Genomic DNA, 19,221 nt, shown 5'->3' with positions numbered 1-19,221 from the left:
ATGTGGTGTTTAACTTGTATCAAGAGGAGGAGAATTTGGATCATCTATTGTGAAACATTTTTGGGAAATATAATCCAGTACTTCTGCTTTCTCTACATTATCCTCTGTTTCAGGGCCAGTACATGGTCTGGGCTACTGTATAGTTGATTTTAATCTTTTGGCTAATTTCATGTATGATTGAAATTAAATATTTTCCATCAAAGTGGCAGATAAAATTTTACTTGGGTGTAGATGTAACATTTTATCACATTGCTTACCTTGTATTCATTTTGGTTTCATTCATTTTTGTCTGTCAATGAGGCTTCAGCTTTGCAGAAATCTGTACTGTAGCTATTTTTGCTTTTGTATCAACTTTCTACATCCCTCGTAACATTAGTAGTCACTCATCTGACAAGGACCTTATTGTCACTTATTCCCTCCTCTGCATTAATTAAATGGAAAAATTTGGGCCTGTTAGTTATTGATATACTAAAGTTTTTCCCCTGATAGATTTCTAATTGTTCAAGACAATAATTTTTTTAATAGAAATAAAAGTTTGCAATACACTCTCAAATATTAGTCCCTAGTGACTGTTTTACCCTCATAACCTTCTCGTTCAGTAAGTGTAAAATTAAAATGTCACCATGCTCCAGTAATGTGAGTAGGAAATTTAGCCACAGTATTTTCCAGTTTCCTTCTGAAACCCTGTGGCACTAAACCTCTAGAGGCCAGTAGTAGCCTATAGAGGCAACCGATTTGGCCCACCTTTGATGATGCAATCACCCAGGCTATTTTGTATTCTGAATCTGTAATGATGTCAATAGATATAATGTAGTTATTTATTGCAATAAATAATATTGTTGCATGTGGCATCCAACCTATCATTGTGATATAAACCCACCTGGAACTTAATATATCAACAAAAGCAACCAATTATTGAAAATATAAATGTAATTAGATAACTTAAAAAAAAAAAATATTTACCAAGCAGCAGCAGAAGTTGGCAACTACTTCTATAAGGCTGCGACTTTTTAAAATAGTGTCCTGAGATGAGAGCCATTCTGTCCGACATTTTGGCCACTACACATAGAGTAGCTTTCTGTTGACCTCTCAATCTGTGCAACATCCTTGTCAGACCCTGTACTCCTTCTGCACTCATTTACTTACCCTATGACCCCTATCCCTCAGACTGTTCGCATTGTAAGACTTGCCTATGCATCTTCCACCACCTGTACCAGCCCTTTAACTGGCAAAACATATACTATCAAAGGGAGAGCCACCTGTGAAACAACAGATGTCATAAACCAGCTGTTATGTAAACACTGCTCATCCTTTTACATTGGAATGACTTCCACCAAGTTATCAGTTAGAATGAATAGACATAGGCCAAGGCTGTAAAATGGCAACACACATGCTGTACAACATGACAATTGTGACCTCAGTGCCTTTATTACCACACGTGGCATCTGGATTCTTCCCCCAGACACCTTTTTCTCTGAACTCCGCAGATGGGAGCTGACATTACTACATGTCCTTGGTTCTCACCACCAACTTGGCTGTAATTTTTGTTAATTTCTTCGGTTTCAGCATTTCTTCTTAGTAATTATTCCTTTCTTCATTCCCTTTTAGTTTTCTATATCTTTTGTTTCCTAACCCAGCTATTCCCCCCCCCCCCCCCCCCCCTCCACACCTCCATTGCATATGATGCATTTAGCTTTCCGCTATTGTTAACTTGTGTTCAATGTTTTAGCAGTAATTTCTGTCTTGCATATTACCCTGTGTTCCAACACTAAGCTCTCAGGTTTTAAAATACCGTCTGGTGCAGTCCCCAACAATCACTTTCCTTCTCATCCCATCTGGTAAGTCTCTCCTTACTCAGGGTTCTGGACAACTTTTCTGAACTCTCCTCATTTTCTAAACATCACCAATTATTTTCCTTCATCCCTTTTTTTCCCCCTTCAACGCTTCTGCCAGAGGAGGGAGCAACTGGCTCCAAAAGTGTGCAGGTTTCAATTGGAACTTAAGATTTGGTGCTCTTCTTTTCTGATTTTGGTCAGATTCCTATTGCTAGTAGCATGTGGAAATTACTACCATAAATAAGTCACATTAATTCTTGGACTTATCAACATTCCTGCAGTTGACAAATAACTCATTCGTTCTTACTTTCAGCTGTGTGTAAGATACACAGAGGAGAATATGCCATGGTCAAAATACGGAACAGACTGAAGAAAAATATTTCAGCCTGTCAAATTCAGATAAGACATGAGCGGTTTTCCTATGTCTATAGCAACACTTTCATGTACTTCAGTAGCTTTACCTGCAGATTTACATGTGCTAGCGTTTTTCATAAGGATTCATGTTAACAGAATATGTTCGAAACAGAATATGTTCGACTATCAACTTATCTGAAACAATGTTTAGTGTGTTTTGATAGTATTTTGAGGCTGGCATTGTCTACTGCAACTTGATACTCACTTACAAAGAGTCCTTGTATATTGAAATTGCTATCAATTAGATCTGTTCATTGTATGTGTAACAGCATTCATTCATTCATCAACTGTTCATCCTCCGCTCTGTGTCACTCTGATGTCAAGAAATGTATTCATATGATTCTTATGTATTCTTTGAAAATGTTGAAGTTTCTGTAAACAAAGACAAAAATTTACAAATTAGTGAGCATATGATAAGAAATCCAGAATGAATGTTCCAATCCGCAGCAGTATGTGTGGTATTGTGCAACTTCTTGGCAGATTAAAGCTGTGCCTTATAGGACTTGAACCTGCAGCTCAGCCTTTTTCGGATAATGCTCTTACCAACTAAGCTATTCAAACATGACTCCTGACCCACCCTCCCAGCTCTTCTTCTGCCAGGACATGTCTCCTACCTTCCTGATGCCAGTGCTTAATGCTTACCAAACTTAACTTTTACAGGGATTTTCTGCCACTAGTGAATATGCAATTACTAACCAAGACAGTATTTTTAAAAACCAGATTTTATTATTTAAGTTAAAGCTTGCAACTTTAGTCAGCTCCAAGGTGCTCAAATTCCAATTTTCTGTTATTTGATGTTTTGCAGCATATGTTTTATTTCATTGCCAATATTTTGCAGCCTTCCAAAACCAGAGAGTGAGATTGCAACAGCGGCTCCATCTGAAGTACCAGTAGAAACAACAGAGACAAGAAAGGTAGTGATATTCATTAATTTTTTCTACTTTGTTATTTACAGCTACCACAAACGAATACTGAAATATTAAAATTAAATACAATAAGTGGTGCTGTTCTTACTTGTCTGAACGGCAACAGCACATTGAAGCACACACTTACATATTTTTAGATTTAAATATTAAACATGCGTTCTGTGGGGCCTATGAAAAAGAATGTAGTATAGGGTAGCAGGGGGAGAGCAAGAACAAATTTGTACCTCCTGTAAAATGTAATGTGGTAGACAAACTGCTTATATTGTTAATGCAGTCATAAGCTGTACTGCAGACACAATTACTGTTGTACTTGGGGGGGGGGGGGGGGGGGGGAGACACTGTATCAGTTTGTGTGTAGCACAGGGACAGCCAAGAACTCTACACACATGTGGATATATCTCATCTTAACTACTCACTTTCCCCCTTCACTGTGGTATTTGAGTGTGAAGAAGGGTTAACTACGAACATGCTGCATTTTGGTAGAGCAACTGTTCATGGAACACTGAACAGATTGTGTGTGGCTACATTTGTTGTTATGATGTATTAGCAAATTCAAAAATTTGAAGCTATGTACAACATACCATGATGAGCAGTGTTGTACTGTTACTTCTGGTTGGTACAAGAGAATATACCTAAAAAAATTAAAATTTATTTGTGCAACATTTAAGCTGAGATATAAAAAGAGGCAAAAGCAAATAATTTCTATAGTGTGCTATTAAAGACGGAATAAATGATTTTAACTACGTCGAAAGAAACAAATTTTGTTATCTACGACTTCTCTACTGACATTGCAGTGGCTAAAATTTTCAGCAATATACCTCTCAAAATTTCACCATTATTTATTTTTGTTTTACGGAAGATATAGTATAATTTATATCTGGCACACAGATAGGTGCAGACAGTTTCACAGATTTTCCTCTCTCAGGTTGTGTTCGCAGCTTGTGATCTAGTGCCCAGTGTCGCTGCCTCTGGATCACGGGGGACTGGGTGTTTGTGTTGTTGTTGTCGTCATCATCATCATCATCATCATTATTCTTGACAGTGACTGGATTGGACTGTGTAAAGAATTGGGCTGTGCGAAGAATTGGGACTTCGTTCGTAGAGAATTGGGACTTCGTTCGTAGAGAATTGGGACTTCGTTCGTAGAGAATTGGGACTTCGTTCGTAGAGAATTGGGACTTCGTTTGTAGAGAATTGGGACTTCGTTCGGGGCTCTGATGCCTGCACAGTTGAGCACCCCACAAACCAAACATCATCTTTCAGGTTCCTCTATAATCATGATCTATGTTGTTTAATTATTGAGAAAATTGTCACACACATGTTGATCCAATCATTGACCACTTTTGCTGACGTGGAAAATCTTCCCAAACAATCCTATATAGAACTCCAGGACGGTTCTAATGTGAAATAACCTGTTTTTTTAAACTGAATGCTGCAGGTCTATCAGTTCAATGTGCAAATGCACAGGGGTGCTTCCAGTCAAAATTGCAAGCGATCTCCAAAAGACCACAAAAACTGATGTGAGGTTGGCAGGATTCTAAAAAGTTTTTTGAACTGAAAAGTTTATTTGATATGGAAAGTTTTAGCAGTACGTTGTAGCTTGCTTTTAATGGTGGCCTGGTGTAGTTGGTTGCTGGCTAAGAACAAGAAACAGTGAAACTGACTGTGAATACGTTGGAGTTCTACAAGCAAATACGTACAAATAAAAACAGCAAAAACTCTGTGATTTGTATATTTGTATGGGTTTCTCACACTGGGATCAGATTGCGTCTTTTTAGGTCTGCCAACTCCTTTTCTCTGTCATTGCAAACTAAATCTTTAAATTCTTTATACATTGTATTGTAATGCCACTCGCACTCACAGCAAATTTTCTATGCCTGGCCATGAGTTTGTCATTTTCAAAGCCTTGTGACAATAGGTTGATAGATTACATCTTTTTGAGTGTATGTACTGTTGCAACAACCACTACATTTTCAAATTCCTTTAAACCACAAACAAATAGTGTGGCATAAAAAGCAGTGGCACTTTGATTCTGCCAAGTTGAATCATGTTGATCGAAAAATACTGCACCATATGTCGGAAGAAACAGTGCTGTATTGCACTGCTCCACAAAATGCTGCTCTGTACCGAGTGGTTCCGAGAAGTACTAAGTACAGCTAAAATAGGTCTAAGGAAGCAGAGACATACAGAGTAACTGTGAGCCAGGCTTAGGTATATCAAAAAACAGTTAAGATAATGTCAGAAATACATATTTTGTCCTGTTATCTAAAGTTATATTTTTTATGATGATGGCAAGACTTCAGTCTTCAAGGAAGGAATGAGAGGTCAGCACACCACTTTAATTTCTCTCATAAAATTTCATTATATGAGTATTCATTGTCTTGGTGACACCACAGAAAATTAGTCTTTTATGAAACTCTGCCAAAACTGTCTTAGTTATCCCAGAATGACAGTGTGTTGGTTGTTCTTTATGGAAAGAAGACAGAGGTTGAACTATTTCCAATGAATTTCCACTGGATTGTATAACAATTTGCATTTATTACATGAGGATTTACGAGTGTACTTGAAGTGTAAATGTGTGAGTACAGTTAAAACAAAACTAATAGCTTCTCCTTTTTATCCGAATTGTATTTTTAATATACGATCTTGTAATGTGATCTCCACTGTTGCCTCCTTTGAGGCTCCCCTTCTGTGTCTGTGCAGTGTTGGAAACTCCATGTTGCACTTTCTGTGCTGTAAATACGTCAGCTGGCAAACTCTTGCCACTGCATGCCACGTAAACAAATAACAATAACAATAAAACACAAACAAATATTTGAACTAATATAGCATATTCTATGCAAAAATGTGGAGCTACAGGGTGTTTCAAAAATGACCGGTATATTTGAAACGGCAATAAAAACTAAACGAGCAGCGATAGAAATACACCGTTTGTTGCAATATTCTTGGGACAACAGTACATTTTCAGGCGGACAAACTTTCGAAATTACAGTAGTTACAATTTTTCAACAACAGATGGCGCTGCAAGTGATATGAAAGATATAAAAGACAATGCAGTCTGTGGGTGCGCCATTCTGTACGTCGTCTTTCTGCTGTAAGCGTGTGCTGTTCACAACGTGCAAGTGTGCTGTAGACAACATGGTTTATTCCTTACACCAGAGGATTTTTCTGGTGTTGGAATTCCACCGCCTGGAACACAGTGTTGTTGCAACAAGACGAAGTTTTCAACGGAGGTTTAATGTAACCAAAGAACCGAAAAGCGATACAATAAAGGATCTGTTTGAAAAATTTCAACGGACTGGGAACGTGACGGATGAATGTGCTGGAAAGGTAGGGCGACCGCGTACGGCAACCACAGAGGGCAACGTGCAGCTAGTGCAGCAGGTGATCCAACAGCGGCCTCGGGTTTCCGTTCACCATGTTGCAGCTGCGGTCCAAATGACGCCAACGTCCACGTATCGTCTCATGCGCCAGAGTTTACACCTCTATCCATACAAAGTTCAAACGCGGCAACCCCTCAGCGCCGCTACCAATGCTGCACGAGAGACATTCGCTAACGATATAGTGCACAGGATTGATGACGGCGATATGCATGTGGGCAACATTTGGTTTACTGACGAAGCTTATTTTTACCTGGACGTCTTCGTCAATAAACAGAACTGGCGCATATGGGGAACCGAAAAGCCCCATGTTGCAGGCCCATCGTCCCTGCATCCTCAAAAAGTACTGGTCTGGGCCGCCATTTCTTCCAAAGGAATCATTGGCCCATTTTTCAGATCCGAAACGATTACTGCATCACGCTATCTGGACATTCTTCGTGAATTTGTGGTGGTACAAACTGCCTTAGACGACACTGCGAACACCTCGTGGTTTATGCAAGATGGTGCCTGGCCACATCGCACGGCCGATGTCTTTAATTTCCTGAATGAATATTTCGATGATCGTGTGATTGCTTTGGGCTATCCGAAACATACAGGAGGCGGCGTGGATTGGCCTCCCTATTCGCCAGACATGAACCCCTGTGACTTCTTTCTGTGGGGACACTTAAAAGACCAGGTGTACCGCCAGAATCCAGAAACAATTGAACAGCTGAAGCAGTACATCTCATCTGCATGTGAAGCCATTCCGCCAGACACGTTGTCAAAGGTTTCGGGTAATTTCATTCAGAGACTACACCATATTATTGCTACGCATGGTGGATATGTGGAAAATATCGTCCTCTAGAGTTTCCCAGACCGCAGCGCCATCTGTTGTTGAAAATTGTAACTACTGTAATTTCGAAAGTTTGTCTGCCTGAAAATGTACTGTTGTCCCAAGCATATTGCAACAAACGGTGTATTTCTATCGCTGCTCGTTTAGTTTTTATTGCCGTTTCAAATATACCGGTCATTTTTGAATCACCCTGTATGTACTGTTTGAAATACGCACTTTAGTATACTATTAATGAACGACACAATTACTTGTTTAAAAATGAAGATGAGGGAATGGAAGACTTTGCAAGTCTGACTCAGAGAAATGTACTGAATTTTAATTACATAAAAATTCTGTACTTCAAACTGTCATGGACTACTTCGTAAAATGATGGAAATAATGTAATCTGTGAGGGATCTCTGTTCTCCCACCCATGGTTAAAAATATTTCGCATGACTTTTTCGATATTTTTGGAGCGACATCTCCTTACAATGGCGAGTATGGTTTTACTGTTCTGTTTGTAATGTCATTCAACTTTGTGTGTTTCAGTTGCTATTTTGAGTTGAACATTTCATCTAGTGTTTACAAAATAAATTTCTTCTCCGAGCCCTTAGTGCTTGTAAATGGACTTGAAATAATATTGTGTGAGTAATAACAATATGAATTGTGATTGATTGGTACTCACCATACAAGAGATGTTGAATGGCAGTCACACATATAAAAGTAGACTAAGCTTTCTGATGAAGTCAGTTTGCTAGTTTCAGTAAAACACACACACACACACACACACACACACACACACACACACACACACACACACACACACACACGTATTCATACACAAGCGTCTCCACCCTATGCCATCATGAGAAAGTCGCTACCCCTTCACCAGCGTAGTAGGCTTCAACCAAAACCCATTTTAAGGATTATTTAAAGACGACCCCCATCACCTCTGGAGAATAGCTCATGTTCCATGCATACTGGAAAATAGACCTGGTGTCTATAATAGCAAACCGAACAGGCCCGCAGGTATGACCTGGAATGATGAGTTACAACTTTAGCTGCGTAGCTACCTTCCTCCCCAATTCGGCACCATCAGACTGATATATTAGACCTTCAGAATACAGCAGTATTAACTGCATAAAAATCTTGTTTGTATTTCAGCTGTGACTTGTACACTATCAAAACAATTAACATTCATGTTTGTCACTTCATTAATAGAGCATACAAAGACCTGAACATAATTCACTGGAATGTTGGACATCAGTTTCACTCTGCTTTGTGGAGGAATAGCTACTTTCCTGTAAAGTTGATCAGTTGCGGACTACAGTAATACACAAACATTGTATACATGACAAGATGTTGCTGTTCATGATAAAAAGATAATGTAATAAGTTTCATAATAACATATGGTGATCGTGTAAAGGTGTAGCTTGGAAGCTGATCCCGTAGAGGGGATTGATCATACAGGTCTGATGGAAACTTCGTCTTGCACTGCATTACGTCATCTTTCTTTAAGCAAAATCTGCCCAACTAACTGTTGTAATGATTCATTGGTAGAGGCACATGTTTTCCGTAAAGCACGAAATCGCGAAATTTTCACGAAATTTTACACGTTTTGCAGAAAACACGAAACTATTTACTTTTAAGCCAAATTGTGAAATAATTTACGAAACTTTGCAAAATCTCGTCATTTGAACTTAACTGCGGAAAATCGATTGGAGTTACGATAATAAAATCCGGATATCGATTGTACACCATTTCGAGTATTCCAAAGACATTCTACAATGTTCTGGCGGTGTATTCAGTATTGCGTGTTGGAAATCGTTGTGGATCGCTGGTGCATTGAGTGTGGTATTTTGTGTTTTGTTTTTGTGCTACAGATGATTAATATGGTAGTGACAGTTTTCGACCGAGGAAAGGAACTTTCGTCAGAAGGATTTTATGTTTTCGACAAAAGTAGGAAGATACTTTTGTGCAAATACTGCAAAGTGCGTATTGAATGGCAGAGGAAGGACACGTGCCTGAAACACATTAATAACAGTTCTTCCCATGAGAAGAACAAGAAGGCACTAACAACTACTGGTATAAAAAGACAAGCTACGCTGACGGAAGTCACTGCAGTGGCAAAACGAGCGAAAAATGAAGAAGAATAATTCATTTTATCGACTATTCGAGCTTTCATTGAGGCTAACATTCTGATGGAAGAAGTTGATCACCCAAAGATAAGAGATTGGATGAACAAATACATACCAGGTGTGAGTGATAATTAATTTACTGTCTGCTAATTGCAGCAAAGATAGGTAATCTCGATATCCAATAATTTTTGTTGGTCAGAATAGCCCTATATTAAAAATAATTTTTCCTCGAGCACCCTCTTAAAAAAGTCTTCTAATTGGGTAGTGTGGTAATTTAATTCGTTACATAGTACTCTAATAGCAGTTCTATTTACATTTTTAAGGTGCTGTAGACTTACCCTCAGCTGGAAGACTACGGGAAGGTTACATACATCGAATCATCAAAGAAAAAGAGGAAAGATTAAAAGGAGCCGTGAAAGACGAAAGAGTTTCAATTCTTTGTGATGAAACGACAGACAGAAAAGGGCAGTGTGTGTCCGTGGTTCTGATAAAAGTACTTAGTTGTGGCGATGGTGCAGTTCAGAAATTATTTGTCGGGGGAGTGAAAGTTATTGCAAATCCTAAAGAATGTGCGCAAGCAATTATGAGTGTAATACAGAAACTTGAAATTCAGTACAGAAATGTAGTTCCTATAACTTCAGATTCAGCTCGTTATATGGGCAAGTGTATAAATGCAATTAGGGTTTTAGTTTCAGAAGGGTTAGTACACACACAATGCTGGGCTCATAAATTAAATTTGGTTGGCAATGTGTGGGCTGTGGAACTTTGTGATTTGAACCATTGTGTTTTGCAGACAAAACGCTTCTTCCTCAATACCCGAAAGAGAAAGCATCCATACATTCAGTTCTTAGCTCAGAAATATGTAGGTGTACCCACAAAAGCTAAACTTTCCTCTATTCCTGTCATCACCAGGTGGAACTCGTGGTTTGAAAGTGTCGAGTACCTTGGAGAAAATCTCTGTGAAATAGTAGAATTTGTTGAAACTGTTGAAGATGAGAGTGTAGCTGTCAATTATTTTAAAGCTTTGACTTCTGCTAAAAAAAAAATAAAAAAAATCAATGCCTAGCTATTTTTCTTGTTGAGCACTGCTCAAAATGTTGCAATTTCCTGCTCACATTAGAGGGCACCAAGATACCGTTAATTCATCTTCTGCATTCTAAGCTTGGTGACCTTGCAAAGAGCTTTATGTTACTAGAGGATGCATTTTTTTTTTTTTTTTTTTTTTTTTTTTCCGAGACAACCTCAGAAAAACTTCTTAAACTGCCAGAGCATATGCAAGTACAGTTAACATCACTCTTCCAGTCTGTAGGTAGAGCAAGTCTTACAAAACTGAACCACTTGATGGAGTGTGATACAGGAAAAATTGTCATTAATTCTATAGGTAAATTGTTTGACCCGAGAAACACAATAAAAGGCAATTTAGACAATACTGAAATCTCTCAGCTGATAAAGAAAATTCCCATTCTACAAGAACTTCCAATGTCAGAATTTCTTGTACCATACACATTGTTTAGGGATTTAGTTACTAGTTTTTGTAGAGAAGGTAAAGATGTTGATGTGATTGGTATTCTTCTTTCTCTGAAAGCAGAGTATGGACTTTTTGTGTAAGCTGCAGTGAAGGCTTTGCGGATCCCAATCAGTAATGTTGATAGTGGGAGATCATTTTCTAGATATTGCAACATAATGTCTGACAGGAGAACAGCTCTGACTCCCAGTAATATGGAAGTCATAGTATCCTTGTCTTTCTCAGACTGACTTGTGTGTCGTGTACATAGACTAGGACAGGATAAATGTTTTCCAAATTTTCATGATTTGGTATTTGTGTTTCAATAAGATTTATAATTTTTATGCTTTTTCAATTTATGTAAAATAAAAGATTTTTCACTGCAAATGTGCCATAAATGTATTTCCTTTACCTTTTACTGCTGAAAAGTGGAAATAAAATTTAGCGAAATTGTTGATGAAATGGAAAAAACTAGCGAAAAATATACCGAAATAATTTTTTGAAAATGACGAAATCGGGCAAACATTTTCATCACAAACAGGTGCCTCTATTCATTGGGCATTATATATTCAGTCTATTGTTGGCATGTTTACTCTTCCTCAGGGCCCATACACTTGAAAGTCTGGGCTGTGTAGCGAAATAGTGCTCCGTGGTTCCAAATGTTACTTTAGTATGTTTCATCAGTATATACATAAGTAGCTTTTAGCTGCTCTTAAATGTATAATGACTTATATGCACAGGAATTATCCAGAAAACTAAAACATTAATTAACTGAATATGCTGTGGAACCAAAATCAGATAATGCTGGTATATTAAATGGCTAATTACATCATTTTATTTGCAGCGAACATTGAGTACAAGCAGTTCGAGTTTGCAGAGTGACCTAGATAAATCAGGAGCATCTACTGAGAAAGTAAAAAAAGAGAAGAAAAAGAAGAAGAAAAAGAAGCCCAAACTGGAGCTAGAAAGTGCAGAGGAAACAGCACAAGCTACAGAAGGGTTAGAGGCTAGTACAGAGGTTAGTATTTTGTAATTCTAAAATTGTGAACCATGCAGAATGAAATGTAATTATGTATTTGGACAGTTCACTTCTCCCACACTGAGTCACAGGAGTGTAGATAAGGATAAAAACTCGCTAAGGTTCTGGGGACAGTCTTTTGCCACAGTTAAAACACATGTATATCAAGACACACACGCAAGAGGACATAGCTTTTCTGCACTACAAAGGTAACATGGAGCATGCCAATTGTGAGACTATTGTAATCTGCACTGTGGTATATAATTCCCATTTCTCCATATGAAACAGTTTTGTAAATTACGTGAGTTACTTCAGCGCATCTCGTTCATATTTGTTACAATATCTTGCAGAGCCTCACAAATCACTAAAAAGAAATTATATTTCCAATTTATATTTGCTTTCTGCCTGGTAGAACACTTTCCAGATACTAGAATAAAGCAATTACAGTATACCTTTTGAATTTTGGTGAGGGTCTTACGTACCACAGTAAAATAACATTGTCCTAAATGGATCAGAAAGACCCTGTAATATGTCCGCTGTGGCCTTCTATGAGTTTCGGAATGCAGGAAATTTATCAGCTAGTATACATTCGGCAAGTTCAGTGACACGTGATGTCTGGGTGGAAATGCAGTGTGCATTTTCTCAGTCATTGGTTTGACTCATCTGTGTATTATCAGTTCTGTTAGGTATTGTGTAAGTGATGTCATATCAGATAGTTGTGACACTGAGATTGGTATCCCTCATAATTCTGTTAAAAGTGAAACTACACTCCAGCTCGATCATTAGAAGTCATGGAGTACTTGTTAATGATATTGCATGTATATTTACATGTCTCTGCTTCTCTTCCATCTAACAATACGAGAGAAGGAAAGTTGCTACTCACCATATAGCAGAGATGCTGAGCCGCGGTAGGCACAATAAAACGATTCACATAATCATAGCTTTCGGCCATTAAGGCATTTGTCAGCAGTAGACACACACACACACACACACACACACACACACAAGCGCAACTTGCGCACACATCTGCAGTTTGAGAGAGCTGAAACTCTCTAATTTGACAAATTTGCATGGTGTTGTAATAAATAAATAAATAAATAAAGAGGGGGGGGGGGCACTTCCAGAGTATAGTTTCAGCTCCCAGAGACTGCTGGTGTGTGTGTGTGTGTGTGTGTGTGTGTGTGTGTGTGTGTGTGTGTGTGTGTGTGTGTGTGTATATATATATATATATATATATATATATATATATATATATACTGCTGACAAGGGCCTTAATGGCCGAAAGCTATGATTGTGTGAATCTTTTTATTGTGCCTATCGCGGCTCAGCATCTCCGCTATATGGTGAGTGGTAACTTTCCTTCTCTCGTGTTGTTACATTCCATGCTGGATTTTCCATTGTTTGACTTCTCTTCCGTCTATGTGACAATGCCTCAACAGTTAAAAGATTAACAGAAGCTGTAGGGATGTACATACAGTTAGATTATAGATAGTATTTGGAGAAAGAATAGGGGGGAGGAAAAATGGAAAAAGTTGTCAGTTTTCTTTTTTTGTAATTATTTGAGGTCTCTCATTTGCCAAATTTGCCTCATGTTGTAAAGGTACAGTACAATTCTAGTTAATGTAGTAAATAGCACGATGAGCAGAATTGTAAGAATTAGAGGAATAATCCGTATCACTTCAGGCAAGGGGGGCCCTACCCTCATAGTCTTTGGGTGTTACTGAATTTAGCATATGTTAAAAGTCAGGAGTAAGAAAGAAACGTGTACTTTTCGTTTTCTCAAAAAAAAGAAGAAAAGAAAAATAAAACCTGTCCTGAGATACAGGCCTCCAAAAAGATGACACTGTGAACACCATTTTGAAGATACAAATTTTGGAAAACTTTTTAAAATGCTGTATCTCTCTAACAGTTCTAGATATTTTGTTGCCTTTTTTTGTAAGGATAATTGCTTTATGATTACAATGGTATCCTCTGTTTGGACATATCTGTCAAACAAAGTTCTTTTACTATCACCTTTTGAATTTTTTTTATAATTTACAGAAAAAAAATATTGTTTCGAAAATGCCAATCCAGAAAAGTTAGATTTTTTCTGTTGATTAGTACCATGTAGTACTATATTCTATGTAAAGGAGAGCTTCCACTTTTAAGTTGGGCAGATTTTATTTTTAAAAAGCTTTTTTTTTAAAGGTAATGTGTCTTCACTGAAGTTGTTTCTTACTAATTTCTTTGTTACAGTGTTCATTTCTGTTGTCTTTGTTGTAGTTATTTCTTAACACTACCTTTGTTGCAGTTATTTCTTATCACTTTCTTTGTTGCAGTTATTTCTTATCACTTTCTTTGTTGCAGTTATTTCTTATCACTTTCTTTGTTGCAGTTAGTTCTTTTCACGTTCATTGTTGCAGATATTTCTTGCACTTTGTTGTAGTTTCTTTGTTGTAGTTTCTTTGTTGTGGTTGTTCATTGCGGATTTCTGCATTATAGTTGTTTAGTGTTGATTTGTTTACTGAAGAGGATTCCAAGAAATCTTAGACCATCCAGTGAGTTCTGTGTTTTCGTGAGGAATTTGCCAGTTGATACAGCTGCAGTGTGTTTTGTGAAAAGGACTGGTGTAAATGTCTTCTGACTGGGGCCACAGGAGAGTGAAGTGTGCTGACTATTTGCATATCCATAAGAGTGACAAAAAAAAAGACTTCAATGTTTTGACAGAATAACAACAATGATAGTATCTGAACAAGGTGAAGCCTCCCATGGTATAGGTGATACAGATTTTACATCAGTAGAGGAAGAATTAAATACCCTACTACAGAGGTAGGTGTTAGTCCTGTTAAGAATCTGTGGTCAGTGAAGTAGAGTCAAAAGCTCTATGCATCAAGAAAGTGCAGAGAACTTACTAAAGCTATGGATGAACACTACAGCAAAACTGACCACACTCTTCAAAGTAGAAATTCCATCTTCAGAAGAAAATGAACCAAAGCACTCTTGCACCTCTTGCCAGGAATTTTTCACAAATATCAATTCAGCTGTTGAATATTGTGCATCCTGCAGTGAAAAACATGCAAGTTTTAACTATTATTCCAGAGACATTTTCGAAGAGAACATTTTTGAACCACGTTCCATCAGTATTAAAGTACATGGTAGACAAATCAAGAAATGTGAGGTCTGTAAAAGGAGTCTTTGGAAGACTAGATCACTATTTTGGTCATGCTGTAGAAGCATCTCAAATTCAGATAGTGCAGAACTCTTAAGATAAATGGGTTTGTTCTCACCAGAGTGACAACAAAGAAAGACACTATAACTGTAACAGTTAAAGGTAAAATAGTTGTGAAAGGGAAGAGATACATGACTCGCAGCATTAAAGAAACTTTTGCAGTTTATAAGAGCAACTATACAACTTCAAATATTGGAAGATCAAAATTTTATGTACTACAAAACTGAGTGGATAGTTCCACACCCACCTAGATGTCTGTTTAGGTGTGAACTGTGTAAATTTTGAACTTTGTGTGGTAACTTTGAAGAACTTACCAGAACATGTGATGTATGACACCTTGGTTGAGCATGTGAAGTCATTAGTAGTATGTGACATAAAGCAAGAGACTTGTTTGTTTCAAGAATGTGGTGACTGCCCTGGAAAGGGAGGACTGTCTTTACAGACACTTGGCCTGGAAGAGGTAGCAGATAACTCTGCAGAAATTACACATGTGACATAAAATAGCATAGCAAAATAAACTAATTAGGAAAACTGTTGCCTTTGATGGTTTCATTGATGAACTTGGTAAATGGTCTGTGAAAGCAGTAACACACCAGCATCTGAAGAAATTGCAACAACCACAGTGCAGAAGTGAAAGGGTGTGTACAGGCTGAAGAACTATGTTTAATGCTTCACTGTGATTTTGCTGAGAACTGAACTGTAATTCTCCCAAAAGAAGTACAAGGGTATCATTGGAATAATGACAAGGCTTCACTTTTTACAGGAGTGACATATTTCCAAAACAAGACCACAAGTGTTGCAGTTATAAGTGGTGACACAGGACATGACTCAGCACATGCTTTACTAGCAATGCGCAAAATTCTTCAACTGCAAACAGGCACAGAGAAGATCATCATCATTTCTGATGGTGTTCCTAATCATTTTAAAAATTATTACCAGCTGTTTGAATTGAGTAAATCACTTCTGCCAACTGACCGGGTATGCAGTGGTACTGGTCATGGGAAGGGGCCTTGTGATGGTGTTGGATGCTTGCTGAAGTACCATGCTACAAAACATAATCATTCCAGATCAAATACAGCTGCGATTCAGAATGCTGAGGATTTTACAAGAGTCGTGAAATCTTACACATCCACAGCCCTCGTTCTTTTGTCCAAAGAGGAAATCGAAGAATTCCATGAGCAGAGAAGAGAAGAATGGTCTAAACAAACTACTCCTGTGAAAGGAATTCAGAAGACACATTTTTGGACTCAAAGTGATTGACGAACTTACAATGCGTGCACTTTAAATAGCATGTAAGAAGAAATTTCATTCATTCGGCGAACATCTCAGAAACAGCAGGATAATATTCAGATTCACAACCTGAGAAGGGGTATGTTTGTGGTGTGTGTGACTGTGAGTGGTGGCAGAGATTATAGACACCAGTTATGAGTTAAACGAAATTGTAGTGAACTTTATGCTACCACATGAACCAGCTGCTTTATATAGGTTTCCAGCTGGATGACAGCAACATTGCCATCAGTGCTCACTTCCTGTTCACAATGTTTTGAAGATTGTAAGTGCTCCAGTTCCTATTGGTTCATCAGGAAGGCATCACTCTATATCAAAGGGAGATACTGAAGCAGTGGAACACATTTGTAATAAATTGACTGGCTAATTTCAGTACAAAACAGAGTCCACAGAAGTTGTAGAAATTGAAACCTGTAAGTCTTTGGATATTTCACATACATTTCGGAACAATTTAAAATGCTTGAAACACGAGTCTCTTTCTCATCTTTCAAAACTAAAATTATGTTAAAGAAGGCTAGGTTTTGATTTTTATGAGCCTATTATATAATAATGTGGTAATAAAACAGGTTTTATGTATGGCAAAAATTTCAATTGTTTATAAAACCTGTACCATCTAAAAGTGGAAGCTCTCCTTTTCAGAGAATGTAGAACTATATGGCAATAACCAACAGAAAAAAATCAAAATTTTATGGATTGGTATTTTTGAAAAAAAAAAAATCCTATAAATTGTAAAGAAAGTTCAGAACTCTGTAGTAAAAGAGTTTTGACAGATAAATCCAAATGAAGGATTTCTTTGTAATCATAAAGCAGTTATCTTTAAAATAAAAAAAAAAAAAAAATCTGGAATTGTTCCAGAGATACAGCATTTTAAAATTTTTTCCAAAATTTGCATCTTCAAAATGGTATGCGCAGTCTCATCTTTGGAGGGCTGTATCTCGGAGCAAATTTTTGTTTTATTTTTATTTTTTTTATTTTTATTTTTTTTTGAGAAAACAAAAAAATATGTGTTCCTTACGTAGTCCTTCGTTTTAACATATGTTAAATTCAACAATGTCCGAGCCTATGAAGGTAAGATTTTTTCCTAGCCTGCCTGAATTCATATGGACTATGCGTAGAAGAATGATCAAAGCTATGAGACTTGTTAAATACTTCTGTTGCAGGCCATAAGTACATTTGATTCAATATAAAAGGCTTCTGTTAGGTTTTCAGATCCATTACGTTTTGTTTCCTCAGCAGTAGCATTCTGTGTCATTTCGTACCATTTAAGTAGGTTTTCATGAATTGCCTGCAAATAGTAGGGTAATGGGTCTGTTGTTTCCTTGGATATATGTTAATATATTTTAATCATGATAGCAATGTAGCCTCTAAAATGCAGTCCGTCCGTCACTCACATGTCTAAGCTTCTTGAACATTCTTAGAGCAGTTCAATCAATATGCCCAAGAGAAAAATACACCTATAACATCCACAACTGTTTTATGTCTAATTATGCTTGTAAAATGGTACTCATGCTGCTAGTCACCAGTTACATTCATATTCGACAAATGAGCAATGTCAAGACGACCTGTGTGGTTGATGTGGTGGTATGAAGTGCAGTTTCTATGCTGTAGTCTTGTTGTCACAGAGGATGTGTGGTGGGTGGTAAGAATAATTACAGGCTGTTTGTGAGATTAGTAGCCTAGCTTTGAAATACTGCCTCATTACTAATCAGGAGAGATGATGAAATTTGAATGTGCCTGAAGCCAGGTCACCCCTTTCTTGGAGAAGAGACCAACAATTGCTTGGTGCAAATTGTGTGGTAGTTTCAGCATACATTTTAATTATCTGCCACTTGTCACATTATCCACTCTTTCTTTGACTGATTTGTGTTCATTTTAACAGTCTTAACTATCTCATTTGTGTAGCTGCTTCTGAGTTCTTCTTTTGAATATCTACAAGCTAATATAGTCCTGGTCTAAATCAGTTGTCCTCTTTGCTTACTGAAATAAAGTAAGTAATCCCATAGTTGTTGAAATTTGCTTTTCTTGTGTTCTAAATTCAAAACCCAAACTGTGAGAGACAAATAGCATCTTTCAAATGCTTGTACGTGTTGCATCTGTTATTTTCCAGTGTAGAATATATTGAACTATGGTGATGGATTTGCTTTTGATAGAAGAAAAGATAAGATAAAATTCCACAGCTTTGTAAACTACTCAGATTGCAGTAGTTTGTGTAGCAAGTGTTATCCAACAAAATTCCAGGCTCGTGGTTGGTGTTAACAACTGATGATTCTTCAATAGTAAGGACTTAAATAAACAGCAGTTTCAGAAGCAAGTAGTTAGCTTACTCTGTGTTGTCTGTAAACGATTAAAAGACAAACCTCTAGGGGGGTGGGGGGGAGGTGTGTGTGGGGGGGGGGGGGGGAGGAGGCAGATGCTTCCTTCTCCTATAGAGTGGACCTCATTTCAGGACGTGATTCAGGTCCCTTCTGTCTGGCATACCTAACAATTTTTGTTAATATAAAAATGAATATTTTGAGTGCACATAAAAATTTATTAATTACCTTCTAACATACCTTTCCAACAATTCGATGACAGTGAATATGACAACTTCAAATCACAAAATTAGTGCAGCTTTGATTTTTATAGATTCTAATCAGTATAATAGTGATTTTTGAATAGAAATTACTGCAAACTGTAACAGAAAACTGTACTTAAGCAACA

General features: G+C 37.5%; 1 protein-coding gene across 1 annotated transcript in view; it reads left to right on the top strand.

Annotated features, from left to right (window-relative positions):
* Nucleotides 1–19,221, top strand: part of LOC126191287 (H/ACA ribonucleoprotein complex subunit 4) — a 73,256-nt gene that overhangs the window by 47,875 nt on the left and 6,160 nt on the right. Inside the window, exons 11-12 of the mRNA XM_049932100.1 lie at nt 3,088–3,163; nt 11,853–12,026. Of these exons, the coding sequence (XP_049788057.1) occupies nt 3,088–3,163; nt 11,853–12,026 (250 nt within the window). The remainder of the gene's footprint in view (nt 1–3,087; nt 3,164–11,852; nt 12,027–19,221) is intronic.

The sequence above is a fragment of the Schistocerca cancellata genome, chromosome 6 (genome assembly GCF_023864275.1).
Source record: "Schistocerca cancellata isolate TAMUIC-IGC-003103 chromosome 6, iqSchCanc2.1, whole genome shotgun sequence".
NCBI lineage: Eukaryota > Metazoa > Arthropoda > Insecta > Orthoptera > Acrididae > Schistocerca > Schistocerca cancellata.
Note: the sequence above shows the minus strand (reverse complement) of the source record. Positions and strands in the feature narration are given on the sequence as shown.